At 47.2% G+C, this 20,000-nt stretch overlaps 2 protein-coding genes and 1 pseudogene across 3 annotated transcripts in view; 1 reads left to right on the forward strand and 2 right to left on the reverse strand.

Annotated features, from left to right (window-relative positions):
* Nucleotides 1-19,585, forward strand: part of LOC147018172 (ras-related protein Rab-35-like) — a 63,383-nt gene extending 43,798 nt beyond the window's left edge. Inside the window, exons 5-7 of one of the 2 annotated variants that reach the window (XM_085897596.1) lie at nucleotides 2,681-2,805; nucleotides 2,904-3,006; nucleotides 18,361-19,585. In XM_085897596.1, the coding sequence (XP_085753722.1) occupies nucleotides 2,681-2,805; nucleotides 2,904-3,006; nucleotides 18,361-18,434 (302 nt within the window). In that variant the 3' untranslated portion in view covers nucleotides 18,435-19,585. The remainder of the gene's footprint in view (nucleotides 1-2,680; nucleotides 2,806-2,903; nucleotides 3,007-18,360) is intronic. The other variant, XM_085897597.1, reaches the window with a different exon arrangement.
* Nucleotides 3,380-3,518, reverse strand: LOC147018173 (signal recognition particle RNA; annotated as a pseudogene).
* A 244-nt stretch (nucleotides 19,586-19,829) lies between the features above and the next one.
* Nucleotides 19,830-20,000, reverse strand: part of LOC147018174 (uncharacterized) — a 40,272-nt gene continuing 40,101 nt past the window's right edge. The window contains exon 7 of the mRNA XM_085897595.1: nucleotides 19,830-20,000. This exon is cut by the window's right edge and continues 394 nt beyond it. The gene's annotated coding sequence lies outside the window, so the exon portion shown is untranslated.

The raw sequence follows: 20,000 nt of genomic DNA on the forward strand, positions 1-20,000 counted from the left end.
CTGGTACTTATGAAATCGTCAACTTGACCTCTGACCTTGTCTAATAAAAGCTGTCTCTAGAGAAGGTAGCGAAGCAAACCAGAAGTTTCTACGATGATTCTGTAACAAACCATCAAAAATCGTAACGTCGACCGAAGCAAAAATCTCCATTTCTCCACGCAATTATTTTATCAAAGTCACAAAACAGTAATATTCGGCCATAATCCGACGGCTTAGCAAGTCAGGCATGCGACAATAACCTTTATTGGGATAAAAAAATGACGTTCAAACACCATCTTTATCGAAAACACCGTCAGCGCGCACACGCAAAACCTTTACGTGGGTCAACAACGCGTCTGCTCGAGCGCACTGCATCATGGGACGACCCGTGACTCGTCGAGTGAAATATTTTTTTATGCAATCTTAAAACGTCTCCAAAACATCTGATTTTTACCAGAATTTCGACAACCGAGTTTTAAGCGTCCTCAGCGATCGCAAAAACCGAAGACAAAATTAAAGTCTAAGTTAAAACGAACTCGTAACGTCGAGCGACGTAAAAATACTCCATTTCTCCACATTAATTTATGGAATTATGTTTGACCTCACTGTGACCTCGACCTTCGACCGATTTTGACCAAAATCTAATTGGCGCTAGCCATCACCCTTCTAAATCACGTGGTGTAATTTGACATTGGTAGCTTCTTCCCTTCTCAAATTATCGTGCCAACAAACACACAAACATGCAGTCATAGACTGGAACTTATGAAATCGTCAACTTGACCTCTGACCTTGTCTAATAAAAGCCGTCTCTGGAGAAGGTAGCGACGCAAACCAGAAGTTTCTACGATGATTCAGTACCAAACCATCAAAAATCGAATGTTTTGGATGTTTGACCTCACTGTGACCTTGACCTTCGACCGATTTTGACCAAAATTTAATCAGCGCTAGCCATCACCCTCCTGAATCACGTGGTGTAATTTGACATTGGTAGCTTCTTCCGTTCTCGAGTTATCGTGCCTACACACAAACAAATAAACAAACAGACACGGAAGTCATCAATATACTTTCGAAATCTTTAGATTTTGTAAGTAACAAACAAACAAACGGAAGTGATCAATATACTTACAAAATCTTTAGATTTCATAAGTAACAAGCAGTCATAGACTGGTACTTACAAAATCGTCAACTTGACCTCTGACCTTGTCTAATAAAAGCTGTCTCGAGAGAAGGTAGCGACACAAACCAGAAGTTTCTACGATGATTCTGTACCAAACTATCAAAAATCGAATGTTTGACCTCACTGTGACCTTGACCTTTTACCGATTTTGACCAAAATCTAATTGGCGCTAGCCATCACCCTCCTGAATCAAGTGGTGTAATTTGACATTGGTAGCTTCTTCCGTTCTTGAGTTATCGTGCCTACAAACAAACACACAAACAGATGACGGAAGTCATCAATATAGTTACTAAATCTTTAGATTTCGTAAGTAACAAGAGCTAAACACAACGCAGATTACTACGGTACGACCCTACTCAACGAGATAACCAAGATAACTGAATGAGTGAGTGGCGGGAGATTCGTGAAAAGGCAGGAGAAAAAAAAATAAAACAAGCAGTCATAGACTGGTACTTACGAAATCGTCAACTTGACCTCTGACCTTGTCTAATAAAAGCTGTCTCTTGAGAAGGTAGTGACGCAAAGCAGAAGTTTCAACGATGATTCTGTACCAAAAAACCATCAAAAATCGAATGTTTGACCTCACTGTGACCTTGACCTTTGACCGATTTTGACCAAAATGTAATCGGCACTCACCATCATCCTCCTGAATCACGTGGTGTAATTTGGCATTGGTAGCTTCTTCCGTTCTCGAGTTATCGTGCACACACACACACACACACACACACACACACACACACACACACACACACACACACACACACACACACACACACACACACACACACACACACACACACACACACACACACACACACACACACACACACACACACACACACACACACATACACATACACATACACATACACATACACATACACATACACATACACATACACATACACATACACATACACATACACATACACATACACATACACATACACATACACATACACATACACATACACATACACACACACGACGGAAGTCATCAATATACTTACGAAATCTTTAGATTTCGTAAGTAAAAAACAGCTCGCTCCACTCGTAACTCAGATCTAGACTCGTAACACAAAGCAAAAAATCGTCTGAGCAACGGCTCGTAACTCGGAATTCTCGTAAGTGAGTGCTTTCGTATGTCAAGATATTACTGTATATATGTGTGTGTGTTTATATTTATATTTATTTATGTTTGACTTTTCTGCTTCTCTCTTCTCTTACCTTTTCTGTTGTTATGAGGTTTTCTCTTGTCCCCCCCATCTCCTCTTCCACATCATTGCTTGTAGTGTTTTCAGCACATCATTCCTTGCATTATTGATGTCCTTCCGTTTTCAACGCTTGTTGTGGTATCTGTGGTTGTGACCATTTTGAGTGCAGCTGATGAAGCCTTAAGACCAAAATGGTGCTCCTCCAGACTGTCCTTGATAAAGCTTGTACTGTGGAAATGATCTTTTCTCCTCACCTTGTCTTCATAAATTTTGATGAGATGAATGTTTGCACCTTTGCTCTTTGTTACAGTTGGTAACAAGAATGATGAACCGGGGAAGAAAGTTGTGGAGTCTGCAGATGCACAACGATTTGCGGAGCAAATGGGAATTGCACTTTTTGAGACGAGTGCGAAGGAAAATGTCAATGTCGAAGAGGTAAATGGCATTCTCATTTAGTTCCTCCTCATCAGTTAGCAATAAACACGGGTTTTACCCCATGTAATCGACCACGTTCATTCCTTGTGGGCTGGCAGGATCATCTGGAGCAGTGGTTCTCAACCTTTTTTGCCCCGTGCACCCTTTTCACCATATGTCAGAATGTCATTCCCCACTTTCCAAGATTGTCTGACTCAAAAGGTGCATTCCAAATAATATGCATATAACATTGAAAATCTTTTATTATTTTCTATATTAGTACATACATATAGATTTACTTGGGTTATTTTTATAGTGGAGTTTTAGAAATGTAATAGCAATAGCAAATGTTTATGGATTTTAAAACTTGAAAAAAAGTTTTTTTTTTTAACATTCATAACTAATTACTTAAGACTAACGTTACTGAATCGCTCTCTCGCTCTCTCGCTCTCTCGCTCTCTCTTCGTCTTTCGGCTGCTCCCGTTCGGAGTCGCCACAGCGGATCATCCGTTATGATCCGCATACTGATTTGGCATAGGTTTTACGCCGGATGCCCTTCATGACGCAACCCTGGTCGCCTCTTACGACACAGGGATAAGGATTGGGTTTCGCCATGATTCTGGGCTGCCCTACACCCTCACAGCATGGCCCAGTGCAGAGCTCCCATCCTCAAGCGATCCTCCAACCCAAGCCTCCGAGTAGCCGGATTACAGGCGCACGCCACTACGCCCAGTACTAAAGTTACTGAAGCATACTTCAATAAATAAAAAGTTCAATAGAATGCCAGGGTATTGCAATTAATTTTATTCTGATGAAGATTACAGTCAATGAGAAACCTGTGATTGTTTTTTCTTCGCCAATTCTTGGAGACGCGGAGGAGTGCTTGAAAGGGCACAACGCAGATCATTTACAACCTCCAATCTACTTCGTTGCTTCGTTTTCATTTGCAACAGAGTTGAAAAGCCTGACACTCAAATATCTGTCGACACAAATGGAAGCAATGCAAGCATGCAAACCACTTTTGGGTAGGAATCACATATCAAGGGCCAATACTCTGATTGATTTCTCATCAAACATATCTCTTGCTCCCGAATCAGTCTTGAGCTCCAGAAATTCATCTTGACAATCAGGAACTTTTTGAACTGACAATTTAAATGGATTTTGCACTAAATCCAACTCCTCATCACTGAGTTCAGGAAAATATCGGCTGAATTCATTTTCAGTGCTGGTAAATGCTGCAAAATTTCTTTTTTTGCAAATTCTGGAAGTGCTTGGTCTTCACCACCAGCAACAAGAATTAATGACAGTTTCTCAAACATTGCAACATTTTTGATCTTGACCTTTCTCTGCCAATTTTCCAGCTTGCTCATGAAAGCTTTCAAGGAATCCATGAATTTTATGTTGTTTGTATTCCTTCTTTGCATCTGAAGATTCAGTTTATTCAGCTGCTCAAAAATGTCAACCAAATAGGTACATTCCTCTTCATGCAGCCAGGCAAAAAATTAAATCTTACCCTGAACTTCAAAAAATAATTTGTGCATATCTCTAAGCTCAAATACTCACTCAGTTACATTTTCTCTTGAAAGCCATCAAACATTTGTGTGGAAAAGAAGCAAATGATGTCCTGCACCCATGTCAATACATAACTGCTTGAAAAGTCATGAGTTGAGAGCTCCTCCTTTGACAAAATTCACAATTTGAATTGTTTTATCCAAAACCTTCCCTCGTGGAGCTGGAAGTGTTTTTGAGGCCAGTGCCTGACGATGATCATACAATGAATGCCTTTCACTTTTGGAGCTCGCTTTTTCACACAAACTTGAAATTCAGATTTTGTCCCCAGCATAGCTGGTGCTCCATCTGTACAGCACCCACAGACATTATCCCACAAAATATTTTGTGATTGAAAAATATGAAACCTTTTCCAAAATATCTGAGGCCTTGGTAGTTGTTTCAAGAGGAGAACAAAAGAGAAACTCATCTTTAAATGAACCTGAGTGAACATATCTTGCAAACACCAACAACTGGGAACACGATGCCACATCAGTCGATTCATCAAGTTGAATTGAAAATAAGCCAAATGCTAGACTTTATCTCCTGCACAACTTGATCATTGATGTCAATGGCCACGTCACTGATCCTCCTTTGAACAGTACTGTTTGATAGTGAAACTGCTGCAAGTTTTTTTTCTCTAATCCATTTCCCAACACATTTTCCACCATTTTGAGAGCACAAGGTTTGATCAAAGTTTCCCCAATTGTTTGGGGTGTTTTTCTGCTTTGCTATCTTCAGTGCTACAATATAAGAAGCTACAATAACCTTTTGGTTCATTTGTTGGAATGCCCCTGTTGAATCCAGCTTCATATTTTTGAGAGCATTTCCATGACGTTCCAAAAAGATTTTGTCCTTGTGTTGAGGATGAACATTCTACAAATGTTGCTTCAACTTTGTTGGTTTCATAGAATCATTTGACAAAGCTTTGTGACAAATAACACATTGAGGCCTTTCTTCTCCATTGATGATGATTGATATGAATCCATATTGAATATATGGATCATCGTACCCTCGTTTTTTGACACTCATGATGGGCTCCAAATTCTGTGAATCAAAAACAAGAATAAGTCAAAGATGATTATATAAATGGAATATTTCCACAAATAAACAAATGAAATTTTTATCTTTATTTTTAATTTAATCTGTGACATTCAATAAACTTATTGAATGTCACAGATTAAAGGAAAAACAAATCGCAATTCTACAGATTGTACATAATCTACAGGACATCACACCTTATTCAATAAAGTGTGATGTCCTATAGATTATGTACAATCTGTAGAATTGTAGTTTGTAGAAAGATCAATATTCCAACAGTTTGTCTGCCAATCTGTGGTCCCAATTCCCCCCCTGAAACCCTAAAATTCCTCCTGGGGGGGGGGACCCCTGGTTCCCCCCTAGTTGAGAACCTCTGGTCTCGAGGTCGGCGCACTTAGGCCTAAGTCACATTTGCCACGGCGGCCGTGGGGTCTCCAAAATCTACGGCAACTAGCAATTATATGGCGGCCGAAGTATTTCCACGGTCACGTAATGTAGCAGTCACATATGTTTTTATTTTTTGGGGAGCTGCACGGCATATTTAGAAATTGTGGAGACCGAAAACGTGGGGTTGCCGTACGGTCTTTGATTTGATGTCACACGGTGACCTTAGGGCGTCCCTGTGGCGGCCATATAAATTTCAAGGTAGCCTCAAGGTGCCCGCAAGGTAACCGCAGGGGGCCCTAAGGTGAACATGCGGCCAGACGGGCAGTAACGAGTGGGTTCATTTATTTTATTTTATTTATTTATTTATTTTTTTACCAGTTTTTTTTTTTCGGCTTGTCGAATTGCTACGGCGAACGTAGAAATGAAAAAAGTTATAACTCCGCGCTATAATTCCACGGCGACCCCTACGACCTGTAAAAGATAGCCAAACGGCGTAGGGCCACCCTGAGGCCACCGCAGAAACTCTGCGGCCGCCGCACGTTTCTGTCAATTCAGAGGGCGTACGGCCACCATATCCTCGCCGTAGAGCAAATGTGACTTAGGCCTTACATCTGAGCTGTAAAGCCTGGGTTTTAATCCCAACCCAACTGCAGGCCCCTACCCCAGTGTTTTGCAGGCAGAGAGGGCATCAATTGTGTGTGCCGTCCATCAAATGGACATTAAGATTGGTGTCCCATCTGCCAGCATTAGGTTCTAGACATGAAAGGTTCCATGATGTCCTTCATGAAGAGTAGGTGAGCTATCGCCGGCACCCTGAACAAATTACAAAATCCTGCCCTAATGTGTGGGCACTTCTTCAGTGGTGTCATTGCACCGTTGCAAGATAATACCATTCCTTTTGTGCCATAAAGGCACATTGGGCTACCGAGGCAGTTTCATTGGCAAGGAGTACAGTCCTGGACGGGTCACCACTCTGATGCAGGTTACCCCGAATGGTTATTGCCTCCAGTACAATGGTACTCATTTTGCTGACCTTTGAAGGATGACAGGTTGAGTCGATCCCACTTAGTGTTAATTCAATGGCTAACAGGGGCTTAAACTCAGGACTTTGGGTCCCAAGCCAACACCAGGCTAAAGGCCCTGTCACACCTTGACGATTTAGCCAACGTATGCAAAATTTGGCTAAAACGCCGGCACACGTCTAATACATTATGGGTAAGTTTGTATACGTTAAGAGCACGCTGGCATACGTCATAGTACGCTGGCAAACGTCGTAGTTCGCCGAGCTGTTAGACAAATTTTCCATGCTTGAAATTTCCCGGCGTATGCCAGCGCACGACTCGCACGTTCCGCATAACGCTGGCGTAAGTTGTCGGCACGTTACGCGATCGTTGACACGCGTTACTTGTAAGTTACTCATAAGTCGAAACGCGTCAATGTAATGGTTAGCGTCAGTGTTTCAGACTCCCTGGTTTTTAATTTTTTTCTTCGGTATGACAGTGATGTTAACACTTCGATTTCTAGTGCGGTTATAATATATATATATATATATATATATATATATATATATATATATATATATATATATATATATATATATATATATATATATATATATATATATATATTTGAATGTGTGTGTGTGTTTCTCTGTAACCTATGCATGCGAAACGTACTGGACTGATCGTCACCAAACTTCACAGGCTGACAGAACATGTACCCTGGAGTGTCCCGATGTAAAAGAATTGTACTTCCGACTTCCGGTTTCCGAATTATGACGTCATCACCTGATTGTGTGTTTCTCTGTGACCTATGCACGCGAAAAGTACTGGACTGATCCTGACCAAACTTCACATGCTGACAGAACATGTACCCAGGAGTGTCCCGATGCAAAAGAATTGGACTTCCGGTTTCTGAATTATGACTTAATCACCTGATTTCGTAACGTTAATTTTTCAAGTTCAGCCGATTGACATGGGGCCAATGCCATCTATCTATATATATATATATATATATATATATATATATATATATATATATATATATATATATATATATATATATATATATATATATATATATATATATATATATATATATATATATATATATATATTGTTGTGGTTACCAGATTCGCAAACCACCATTCAGGTCCCTTAGGTGAGGTATCTCGGTAAGTACATGTGTAGTTAGGCCCGAACCCGTTGTCTAGTGGGAATACATGTCATTTATGCGAGCTGCGACTCTTCAGGATAGCCGTTTTTCTTTTACTATCTTTATTTTGGACCAACCGCCATGATTACCATCACAACCACAACAACAACCACCAACCACAACGCCGCTTCACCACAACCGCCACGACCTTTACCGTCACAACTCGCCACCATCGCATCACCGTCATCTCGCGCCACTCATGGGCACCGATGCTGGACTCGTGTAGGGCGCACGTTGAACAGCGTGTACAAAATCACGGATTTTGTGCTTCAAAAACGGATCAAAAACGACACACGCCCACTTTTTGCCGTCCAATCGGTGAGCGAGGGGCGATTTGGCCCCGCCTCCAGAACGATCGATATATGCAAATTTGTGGATCAAAAAGCCTTCACGCCCACTTTTTCTCGGGCCAATGGGGAGCGAGGTGAAAGGTCAAAGGGAGGGGGTCAAAGGCGAAGTTACGGGGGGATAAAAGGACCGTGTTCGTCGGAGTCAACAAAAAGGGAACGAAGAGTCAGAAGAGAGTCGCAAACAAGAACGGGTCGGAGAGTCAAGAAGAGGAGAGTCGGAAGCAGAGGGTCAAGACTTCGCGGGCGGTGGAGCTGCTCGTCGTGTGCGGTGGAGTCGGAACGGAGGGGACGGAGCTGTGGAAAGGCGGCGACACCAGACGAGGGGGTGCTCGCGTCGTGCAGGAAGCTGCACCCGAGGGAGGCCGACAGCGCGACCTGGCCGAGGTGGAGACGCTCGTCGCACATAATAAAGATCCTCTATACCCCGAGCATCAGCAACCCCCTCCTGTTTCCCCCCGCGCTGAGATAGTGCGACCAAGGGGGCCCCGTTCCCACCCCCTGCCAGGCACTGTCCACGAGGCCCGCGGAGAGAGGCGCCATCGCCGCTCCGCGTCTCATCACCAGACGGGTAGGCCCGACCCGGTCTCGGCCTCAGGCCTGCCCCATTCTTGGGGGATTTCTTTTCCTTGGTTTTGGGTATGTGTTGTCGGCGCCGTCTGTGAAGTAGAATTGTATAAGTGTTGCCGTGTGCTCGGTAGTCGGTATATGCTCTGCACTGTGTTTTCACTTTTATGTTTGCTTTTTGTGTAAATGGAAGTGTTTTCTTTTTTTTGTGTGCATTTGGTGGAATTGTATTTGTGTGCTTCCCGTGTGCCGCGAATAAATGTGCTTTATTGTTGAACTGTTTCCCGCTTCGCTTCGTCTTTTCCTCCATTGAATCCCCATCTAGCTTCACGTAAAGGGTTGGTAGTGGGCTGAATACGCCCGATAATTAATCGAACCGTCGAGGTCGACGATAACACCGCTCGGTTATTCTGATAGTACGGAACGGGTCGCTTAAGTGGCCCGTGTCCGAAGTCGACCTGCGGCGAGGTGCGATCGCCCGGTCTACCCTCCGCGTGGGTACTTAGGTAGTTCGAATTTGGCGAGCAAACCTATCCCACGCGGGGGCTGATTGGCTCGATCGCGGTGAGACCGAAAGGTCCACCCGTGACTGGTTCCCGGCGTTAGTCCGAGAGGGTCACGACTGGATTGTCCGTCCGGTGGGCGACGTGCCGCGATTCGAGTTACGTGGCCGTTCGCACGCCGGCGGGCGCGAATCCGCAACACTGGTGTCAGGAGTGGGATACAAATTCATCGCCCTCCTCGCGGCACTGGTATTGGAGAGCGGGACAACAGGCTCTCCTGTCTCCAGCGAAATTCACGGGAATCGGTCCAGGGGTGAGAGAAGCGACCCCCGATTCCCTCCAAATTACGAGCGAGCAAATTAACCCTTCACGAGAAGCAAGATGGCGTCTCAAGGCAAGCGGGAGCCGGGGGTATTAGAAATGTATATGTGTAATAGTAATGTAGAATCCATGGTCCAGGATGGAATCCCCGAGCAGGAAATGTTGATTGTGCAGGAACACGGACTCGCCCAACTGAACCCAGGGCCCGAGGTGGGTGCGGCAGCGGCCGCGGTGTATGACACTTCCCCCCCCCCCTCTCCACCAAGACCCTTCCCCAACCCTTGCCGAAACGGCTCAGCTGAGTGCATCCAACATGGCCCAGCTATGCGCCATGCTGGCGGCAATGAACAAACAAATGAATGAAGTGAAAACGACGATGGATACAAATACAAACGAAATGAAAGGCATGAACGAAAAGATGGATACAAATACAAATGAAGTGAAAACGACGATGGATGCGAATACACAGCAAATGAGAAAAGAAATGAAAGAACTATGGGGTGAGACGCAGAACATGGGCCGATGCCTGCAGGCGGGCATGAAGGCCGTGACCAGGGAGCTGGGAATGGCGACTCCACGTGTGGGAGCAAACGAGCTGGGTGGGGGTGCAACGGCTGACAGGCCCGCGGTGGAGGCGGGTGAAAAAATAATTCGTGGAACGTGTTGGGCGAGGGTCGTGACGATGACCGAAAGGGAAAAATTAAATGGGGAGACCAAAACGTGTGAGACGAGACACGAGGTGACGACAACAGAAATAATAGTTGAGACAAGGGAGGTAAAGGGTGAAGAGTTGGCAGAGACACGGGAGATGGGAACGATAGAGGGAAGACTACACGATGAAGACGGGGTAAGTGACGCGCACGCACACACGGAGGTAGTGGAGGACAATGGGGGTGAGCTCGCGGAGCGTGTAGGGACCCGGTGAGAGCAGCGGGATGGCCTCCTCCAGGAACGAGGGGAGGGAGTATGCCCCCTTGAGGCGAGTCACGACCAGGTGAGTTCGGTCGTGCTTTGCGAGGTTGAGGGGATGAGTGCTGTGGACAGGTGCTTGGAGAGCTTGGGGGGTATAGAGGCCCCGGAGACCCTTGTGGGGACACAAATCCCCAGTGTGGTTGTCCCTGTGTGTGTGGTGCAAGGTGTGAGTGCGGCACCGTGTGTGGAAGTGACCCCGTGTGTGAGTGGTGTGGTGGCGATGGTGCCGGAGTGCGTGCTTCCCAGCACGCCGTGTGTGAATGAGGTACCGCGGGTGAGTGCCCCCGCGTGTGTGGGTGAGGCACGGAGTGTGAGTGAGGCACCGCGGGTTAGTGCCCCCGCGTGTGTGGGTGAGGCACCGTGTGTGGAAGAGACCGCGTGTGTGAGTGTCGCCGTGTGTATGGATGAGGCACCGCGGGTTAGTTCCCCCGTGTGTGTGAGTGAGGCACGGAGTGTGGATGAGGCACCGCAGGTGAGTGGCCCCGCGTGTGCAAGTAGTATGGTTTGTGTGAGTAGTGAGGCACGCGTGAGTGAACGGCCGTGTGCAAGGTCGCTGTGTGCAAGGGAGACCGTGTGTGTGAGAGAGCGGTATGTGAGGGAGATGTCGGTTGGCATGCGGGAGCACGCAGCCGCATCTCCCGGTGTGAATGTGATGGTGTGGACTGTGTGCGTCGTAACACGCAGGTATGCGTGTGTGGAATGGAGACGGAGACGGCGACATGGGAGAAACGAAAGCCGAGTAGCGGCTGTAGTTGTTTCGAGGACCGTGCCGGGTTCACCCAGCAGTGAGCACGCGGTTCGTGCTGTGCAACGCACGAGACCGCCACGTGCTCGCTTGCGAGAGTGAAGTCCCGGTCCGGAAACGCACGCGGTGGATTTGCCGATCCCGCGGACGGACAAAGTTTAGGCAGGACTACGGATTTGGACCGGACGGGTTCTCCACGCGATCGTGTGTGTTCAGCTCCAACGGGCAAAGCACATGTGTTCGCGTGGGAAACCCCTCGAGACGTGGGGCTTGTGTTTTTTTTTGCGCACGGTGACGTCATGGCTGCACGTGTGGTTGGAATCCGGCAGGAGGGGTATCTCTGCCGGATGGTCCCGTCCAAGGAGGGACGAGGAACACGTGCAGCTGCATGACGTCACGGGCAGGTGTAAAGTGCGCGAGCTCTGAGTTGCCGCGCAGGTGCTGCGCATGAAAAAAAAAAAAAAAAAAAGCAAGCCTCACTTTCGGGTGCACAGGATTCCTGGGCAAGGGGTGAAAGACCCCCTTACCTGGGCACAGGATGAAAACTAGTTAGGGGGAAGGGTTAGCTTAGTTAGACCGACTTCATGGGGCAGGGGTAAGTCCTCATGGAGTCCGTGGAATGGATTAGTTAGAGGGATTGTAGCCAGATTTAGGATGGGAAAATGGGAAATAAAATGATTTATTTGGGGACATGGACAGACTTGTGAATGTGTAGAGGGGACGTAGTTAAGCTACGTAGTGTTAAAAGGAATGTGCTGTAGTATAAGGGACGACGTGGGAGCACGAGTTGGTTAGGGGAGGTAGATAGAAGGATGGCAGAGTTCAGCGGTGTGTGTGTCGAAGAGTTGGTGAGTTGTGAGGCGAGTACATGATGAGTGAGTGAGGCCAGCGGGTCTGTGAGTGGAGTGAATGGGGAATGCATGGTGCGATGAGTGATTGGGGGGAGGAGTGACTCCCGCCCAAGGGACCCCGGGGTCAGAGTAAAGTGAGTTAGCTGGGTTAGTCAAATTGAAAAATGGAGGTCGTTTTGTTGTTGGTGGGAAAGTAGGCTCGAGACCCATTTGGAGGGGTGCAGGAGCCCTGTTGACGGGCTTGGGAGCGTGGCTGCGAAAGGTGAGTATCGCTGAGTGGGTACCCCGGGCACCAGGCTAGTCGGCCGCGGTAGGCCATGGGCCCATGGGGGGCCGGGATAGCGTAGTGGGCACGGGTGCGCCTGCTTGGTGCGGGGGCCCGGGGCGCCATTAGCCGCGTGGGCAGTGTTGTGGGCACGGGTGACCCTGGGAAAGGGGCCCGGGAGGCCGGCCTGCCACGTGTGCGTTTCAGGGGAGGTGCCATAGGGGGCACTCCCCGGTGTTAGGGAGCTGGTAGGCTCGGAGGCAGTGTAGTGCCCGGGGGTGCCATAGCGGGAGATTCGGCAGAGGGTCGTGCCTGCCAAAGGGAGCCACGTGTCCCAGCCAGGAGACCGTGTGAGGGCACGGAGAGAAAATTGGGGGGCGAGGCCCGAAATTGTGAGGACACCAACACAGGCGACGGGAATCTGGGTTTATAGAACCAATAGTTTAAGCGAGAGGCGCTTGTTGAAAGCCCCGGGGTAGTTTAACAGTTAAATGGATAGGGTAGATTAGGAAGTGTACCCCTCCGCACCATCCATCCCCTCGCTCTCGTTGTGGGCCGCTGGACCCACTTTGTGTTATAGATTGCTGAACTCTGGGGAGGCCATTCTGAGGCTTCGTTGGGCCTCGACACAGGACGTTAGCTCTCCCTTGTTCCCCTCCGGGAAGGGAACGTAGGGGTTGGGAGTAGGCTAGGTGACAGGATAGGTTAGCCGAACAGACGATAAAGGGGGTTAGGGGACGATTTATAGTGGGGAAGTAAAAATAAAAACAACAAAAAAATAAGTTGGGGCTAAATTGGGGTTTGACAAATTAAGGGAGTGGGTATGCACAGTGACAGGCAAAGGCGATAGGTGGAGGGAGACAGGTCGGTAGGTCCGAGCCCGCCTTCCAAGTGGCCAGCACCACCGCACTCCCTCCACCAACCTCCACTGAACGGCAAAGGCTGGCCAACTTCATCGGCTGGCCGTGTTTTGCTGCAAGGCAGAGGCCGGCAAACTTCATCGGCAGTTGTTGTTGTGCTGCAAGGCCTGTACCGGCCAGTTCATCTGCTGGCTGTTTTTCTTCGAGGCCTGTGCCGGCCAGTTCATCTGCCGGCTGTGTTTGCCTGCAACGGTCTTCTTCTGCGGGCTGTGTTTGCCTGCAGCGGCCTTCTTCTGCGGGCTGTGTTTGCCTGCTGCCTTTGCCATGCCATGCTCACTGCCCACGTTCACCAGCCCCGTTCAATTTTTGCTTTGCCCCCCCTGTTCATTTCCATGTGCGCCAGGATCAAGGCAACAGTTTGCAAGCTGCAAGAACTGCCCTGTTGGCAGCTACAACACGGGCCTGCAGTGGCGGCCCGTGCACCGTGTTTGTGTCCATGCATCCATTCGTTGTGCTCATTGCGTGTGCCACTTGAGCTGGCACGGAGACTGCGTTTGTGCAGCCCATGCACCGTTGTGGTTCACTTCATTCAGTTCAAACCGTTCATGCATTCATTCGTTGTGCTCATTGTGTGTGCCACTTGAGCTGGCACGGAGACTGCGTTGTGCAGCCCATGCACCGTTGTGGTTCACTGCGTTCAGTTCAAAAGGGAAGGCCTTGGACTGCGTGTGAGCAGCCAGCCACGTTCCCTGTCACCTGCATTGTTTTGAGCCAGAGACTGCATGTGGGCAGCCTGGCTCCCTGCTAACTGCTTTTCTTTGCAGAGTTCAATGATCCTGGGCCATGGTTTAGTGTAAAATTTGTAAGTTAAGGTTAAGATGTACTGTACATATGAGTGCGCCCCCGGCATGTATGTCTTAGCGCCGGCAATTTTATTTAAGTCGTCCGTGTGAGTGAGTTTGTTCAGATAGTTACGCAGCCCTCAGGTTATTTATTTTGGGGACACGGATACCATGAATGTCGCACTCAGGGATCCGTAGGTAAAATGTACTAGGGGAAAACTACACATGATGGCACACGAAAATTTGACGACTCGGGACGAGTCTGTAAAAAGGGAAGGGGGTAGTGTTGTGGTTACCAGATTCGCAAACCACCATTCAGGTCCCTTAGGTGAGGTATCTCGGTAAGTACATGTGTAGTTAGGCCCGAACCCGTTGTCTAGTGGGAATACATGTCATTTATGCGAGCTGCGACTCTTCAGGATAGCCGTTTTTCTTTTACTATCTTTATTTTGGACCAACCGCCATGATTACCATCACAACCACAACAACAACCACCAACCACAACGCCGCTTCACCACAACCGCCACGACCTTTACCGTCACAACTCGCCACCATCGCATCACCGTCATCTCGCGCCACTCATGGGCACCGATGCTGGACTCGTGTAGGGCGCACGTTGAACAGCGTGTACAAAATCACGGATTTTGTGCTTCAAAAACGGATCAAAAACGACACACACCCACTTTTTGCCGTCCAATCGGTGAGCGAGGGGCGATTTGGCCCCGCCTCCAGAACGATCGATATATGCAAATTTGTGGATCAAAAAGCCTTCACGCCCACTTTTTCTCGGGCCAATGGGGAGCGAGGTGAAAGGTCAAAGGGAGGGGGTCAAAGGCGAAGTTACGGGGGGATAAAAGGACCGTGTTCGTCGGAGTCAGCAAAAAGGGAACGAAGAGTCAGAAGAGAGTCGCAAACAAGAACGGGTCGGAGAGTCAAGAAGAGGAGAGTCGGAAGCAGAGGGTCAAGACTTCGCGGGCGGTGGAGCTGCTCGTCGTGTGCGGTGGAGTCGGAACGGAGGGGACGGAGCTGTGGAAAGGCGGCGACACCAGACGAGGGGGTGCTCGCGTCGTGCAGGAAGCTGCACCCGAGGGAGGCCGACAGCGCGACCTGGCCGAGGTGGAGACGCTCGTCGCACATAATAAAGATCCTCTATACCCCGAGCATCAGCAACCCCCTCCTGTTTCCCCCCGCGCTGAGATAGTGCGACCAAGGGGGCCCCGTTCCCACCCCCTGCCAGGCACTGTCCACGAGGCCCGCGGAGAGAGGCGCCATCGCCGCTCCGCGTCTCATCACCAGACGGGTAGGCCCGACCCGGTCTCGGCCTCAGGCCTGCCCCATTCTTGGGGGATTTCTTTTCCTTGGTTTTGGGTATGTGTTGTCGGCGCCGTCTGTGAAGTAGAATTGTATAAGTGTTGCCGTGTGCTCGGTAGTCGGTATTAGCTCTGCACTGTGTTTTCACTTTTATGTTTGCTTTTTGTGTAAATGGAAGTGTTTTCTTTTTTTTGTGTGCATTTGGTGGAATTGTATTTGTGTGCTTCCCGTGTGCCGCGAATAAATGTGCTTTATTGTTGAACTGTTTCCCGCTTCGCTTCGTCTTTTCCTCCATTGAATCCCCATCTAGCTTCACGTAAAGGGTTGGTAGTGGGCTGAATACGCCCGATAATTAATCGAACCGTCGAGGTCGACGATAACACCGCTCGGTTATTCTGATAGTACGGAACGGGTCGCTTAAGTGGCCCGTGTCCGAAGTCGACCTGCGGCGAGGTGCGATCGCCCGGTCTACCCTCCGCGTGGGTACTTAGGTAGTTCGAATTTGGCGAGCAACCCTATCCCACGCGGGGGCTGATTGGCTCGATCGCGGTGAGACCGAAAGGTCCACCCGTGACTGGTTCCCGGCGTTAGTCCGAGAGGGTCACGACTGGATTGTCCGTCCGGTGGGCGACGTGCCGCGATTCGAGTTACGTGGCCGTTCGCACGCCGGCGGGCGCGAATCCGCAACAATATATATATATATATATAGTTGAAAGTGTGTCTGTGTGTTTGTCTGTGACCTATGCACGTGAAAAGTACTGGACTGATCCTCACCAAACTTCACATGCTGACAGAACATGTACCCGGGAGTGTCCCGATGTAAAAGAATTGTACTTCCGACTTCCGGTTTCTGAATAATGACGTCATCACCTGATTTTGTAACGTTAATTTTTCAAGTTCAGCCGATTAACATGGGGCCAACGCCATATACAATATGTCTAACATGATTTTAAGTTTTTATTTGTCTGCACGCGCTAATCTCCTGAAAGGTGAAAGATAGGAGCTAACCACTGAAACAAAAAATGTCGGGATGGGCCCCGGGAAGGTTATAGGCTATGTGGCAAGGCCCCTCTGCCGGGGGGGGGGGGGAGGAGGAGACGTGTTTCCCCCTCACCAACCCCTTTAGCCTATGACTGCCATGGCCCAAGAGGGAACTGATACTGTGCTCGCGTCAGACATATGTATAGAAGATTAAATTCATTCAAAAAGAACCCGGGCAGCACCGGGTGCATTCACCTAGTATAATATAATTAATAGGCTGCTGCTCAACGATTCAAATCATAACCACACTAGAAATCGAAGTGTCAACATCACCGTCATACTGAAGATAAAAACCCCCAAAAAACCAGGGAGTCTGGAACACTGACGCTAACCATTACATTGACGTGTTTTGACTTATGAGTAACGTGTGTCAACGATCGCGTAGCGTGCCTACAACTTATGCCAGCGTATGCGGAATGTGTGTCATACGTCGAAATTTTCAACATGCTGAAAATTACTTGACATACTCTGCGTATGACGACGTATGCCAGCATACTATGATGTATGCCAGCGTGCTATTAACGTATACAAAACTTACCAATAACGTATTTGACGTGTGCCAGCTTGGTTCGGCAAATTTTTCATACGTTGGCATACGCTGGCTAAAACGTCAAGGTGTGACAGCTGCTTCTCACTTCGATGTGTGGTTAAGATTTGAATCGTCGAGCCGCAGCCTATGAATAGCCTACGACACGTGATTGTCGGCGATCCGCTGCCGCGTGTTATGCATAAGTTAGACTATCGTTGGGCATAGGTTGTGAACGCCGACAAAACGCTCAGCATTCGTTAGTATAAGTTATCTATATGTGATTAAAACGTTCTGTTTACGTTACTAATACGTGATGCATATGTCCAACACGTTGTTATACGCCCAAAAATTAAAAAAAAAACGTTAGTTCAGCGTACGCCAGCGTTTTACATCAATTTTGATACGTTGCCATATGCTGGCGAAAACGTCAAGGTGTGACAGTGGCTTAACCCTTGCAAGAGCTGATGATAAACAGCATCCATGTGCTACATATGAATGAACAAATCCCTTCTGTGTCATTTTACAATCCCCTCCTTCCCTTTGCCCCCTTCCCCTGATGCCTTTCCCCCATTTTGCAAAGACTGGGTTTTGCATATACCCTCCTCTCCCCTCTCTCTCCTCTTTTCTCTCTTTGCTCTCCTCTCCCCTCTCTTCTCTCCCATCTCTTCCCTTTTCTCTTCTCTCCCATCTCTTCCCTTTTCTCTTCTCTCCCATCTCTTCCCTTTTCTCTTCTCTCCCATCTCTTCCCTTTTCTCTTCTCTCCCATCTCTTCCCTTTTCTCTTCTCTCCCATCTCTTCCCTTTTCTCTTCTCTCCCCTCTCTTCCCTTTTCTCTTCTCTCCCATCTCTTCCCTTTTCTCTTCTCTCCCATCTCTTCCCTTTTCTCTTCTCTGCCATCTCTTCCCTTTTCTCTTCTCGCCCATCTCTTCCCTTTTCTCTTCTCTCCCATCTCTTCCCTTTTCTCTTCTCTCCCATCTCTTCCCTTTTCTCTTCTCTTTTCTCTCTCCATGTCAGTCTTTGTCATAACATTTTGCCAAACCTTGGTTGTTGTTTTTATTTCCCACACTTCTGTGTTTATTTCCCATTGAAATTGAGCTTTGGTGTGTCGGTCCTGGCCATAATGTTTCATCAAATCTTTAACAAACCTTATTCATGAGAATATGGAGAACACAAGTGTTAAATTGCCTTCACCTGTGCTTGCTTCCTTTTTCCAAAATTTTCTATTTTCCACAGATGTTCACCTGGATTACACAGCAAGTTTTGGAGACGAAGAAGAGGAGTGCAATGAGGCAAAAGTCACAAACTGATGTTGTCAAGCTTAAGGTGAAAGGAGGGAAGAAGAAGAAAAGCTGCTGCTGAATAAGCTCAACTTTAAAAACAATTATACATACGTACATATATAACTGTATAATATAAATATATTGACTTTGTCTATTTGTGACTGCATTTTTAATCTCGACCTTCCTTACTACTTTCTTCGATCTTCTCGCTGACCTCGTGACATGTTGCTTGTCGATTCTAACAACCATCGGTCTGTACTTAGAGCGTTTTAACCTCCGTCGTTCTCGTGCAGCTCGTTCCGTGCCACTAAAAGCCGAGTGTACTTGGGGTGCCGTTTTCCTCGTGTTTTTACCAAGTAACTTTTACCGCACTGACGTTGGTTTGAAAACAATGAATGGAAGTTCTTTGACTTGTCACTTTTTGGCTGCTGTCATGGTAACGGACTGTTGATTAACCATGGCGGTCTCATTTGGCTTTTCCACTGCTTGCGGTCATCTGTGGATTGTGTTGACTGATTATGATGTGCATGTTTGAGATGGTGGGTGTTTAGTTTCACGAATCATGAATTTTGTTCATTGTGCCAAAAACAAAAACCCAAAATTATTTTCATTTGGGATGTACCTTTCCCAAATGAATTGTGAAATACAGGTGAATGAAAGGGGCTGCAAGCTATTGTGATCCCTCATACTTGTGGTTTGAGGGTGCTTGAGTACCAGTACACAATTATTGGTGTGTGTGTGTGTGGGGGGGGGGGTGGGCTGAATAACTGGATAGGGGAGGAGGGAAATAACCACTTGGACATTTTGAAGAGTTTGCATTGTTACCCCTTCCTCCCCCCCCTCCCAATCCTGGTGTTCAGAGGTTTAAGTTCGGAAGAGCAATCCGGTGTTTCCTCTATCATTTCCCTCCAAACGTGCGTTTGTATATATATATATATATATATATGTGAGCGATACATCCCATGTGACATTCTTCGGTGTACGTGTACATAGTGTACAGCTTGTGTATCTTGCTGCATGCTTTTGCATCTGCTTTAAACTGCTCGGGTTTAAGATTGGTTGAAATCATTCTTTTTAAACTGCTCTCAAGGTAGTAGTCCATTGCCATTGTGTAATATTATTATTATTATGCTCACTCTTACCGAGCAGTTCCACTGAAGTAAATGTTTTAAACTCTATTGGTTGTTTTGTTTCCTACTTGTGGAGATGAGACTATTTTATTTTTCTATCCTGTACGAGTTAATTTAGCTGTAAACATTTTATGGGATGTCTGAGTGCCCTCGTGTTTCCATTCATAATGGAGTCATAAGTGAATGCACAACTTAAACTACCTGCATTGGAATAAGCATAAAATGTGCAGGGCTCTGAGAAGGCTGTGCAGTAATGCCAAAAGGGAACGTTGGGAAGTGATACAAAGAAAGGTCAGAAGCATTTGTCAAACTTTAATCTCATTTCATGTTTATACAGTTGTCTGCTGACTTGAGACAAGTTTGGTATGACTGATATTGTCCATGCTGTAATGTTGCTCTAAATAATGGGGTGTTTGCAATATTCTGATTGTTCAGACGTCTACTTTTTTTTTTTTTTTTTTTT

Source organism: Eptatretus burgeri, chromosome 10 (genome assembly GCF_056783735.1).
Source record: "Eptatretus burgeri isolate ZD-2024b chromosome 10, Ebu_testis_v1, whole genome shotgun sequence".
Taxonomy (NCBI): Eukaryota; Metazoa; Chordata; class Myxini; order Myxiniformes; family Myxinidae; genus Eptatretus; species Eptatretus burgeri.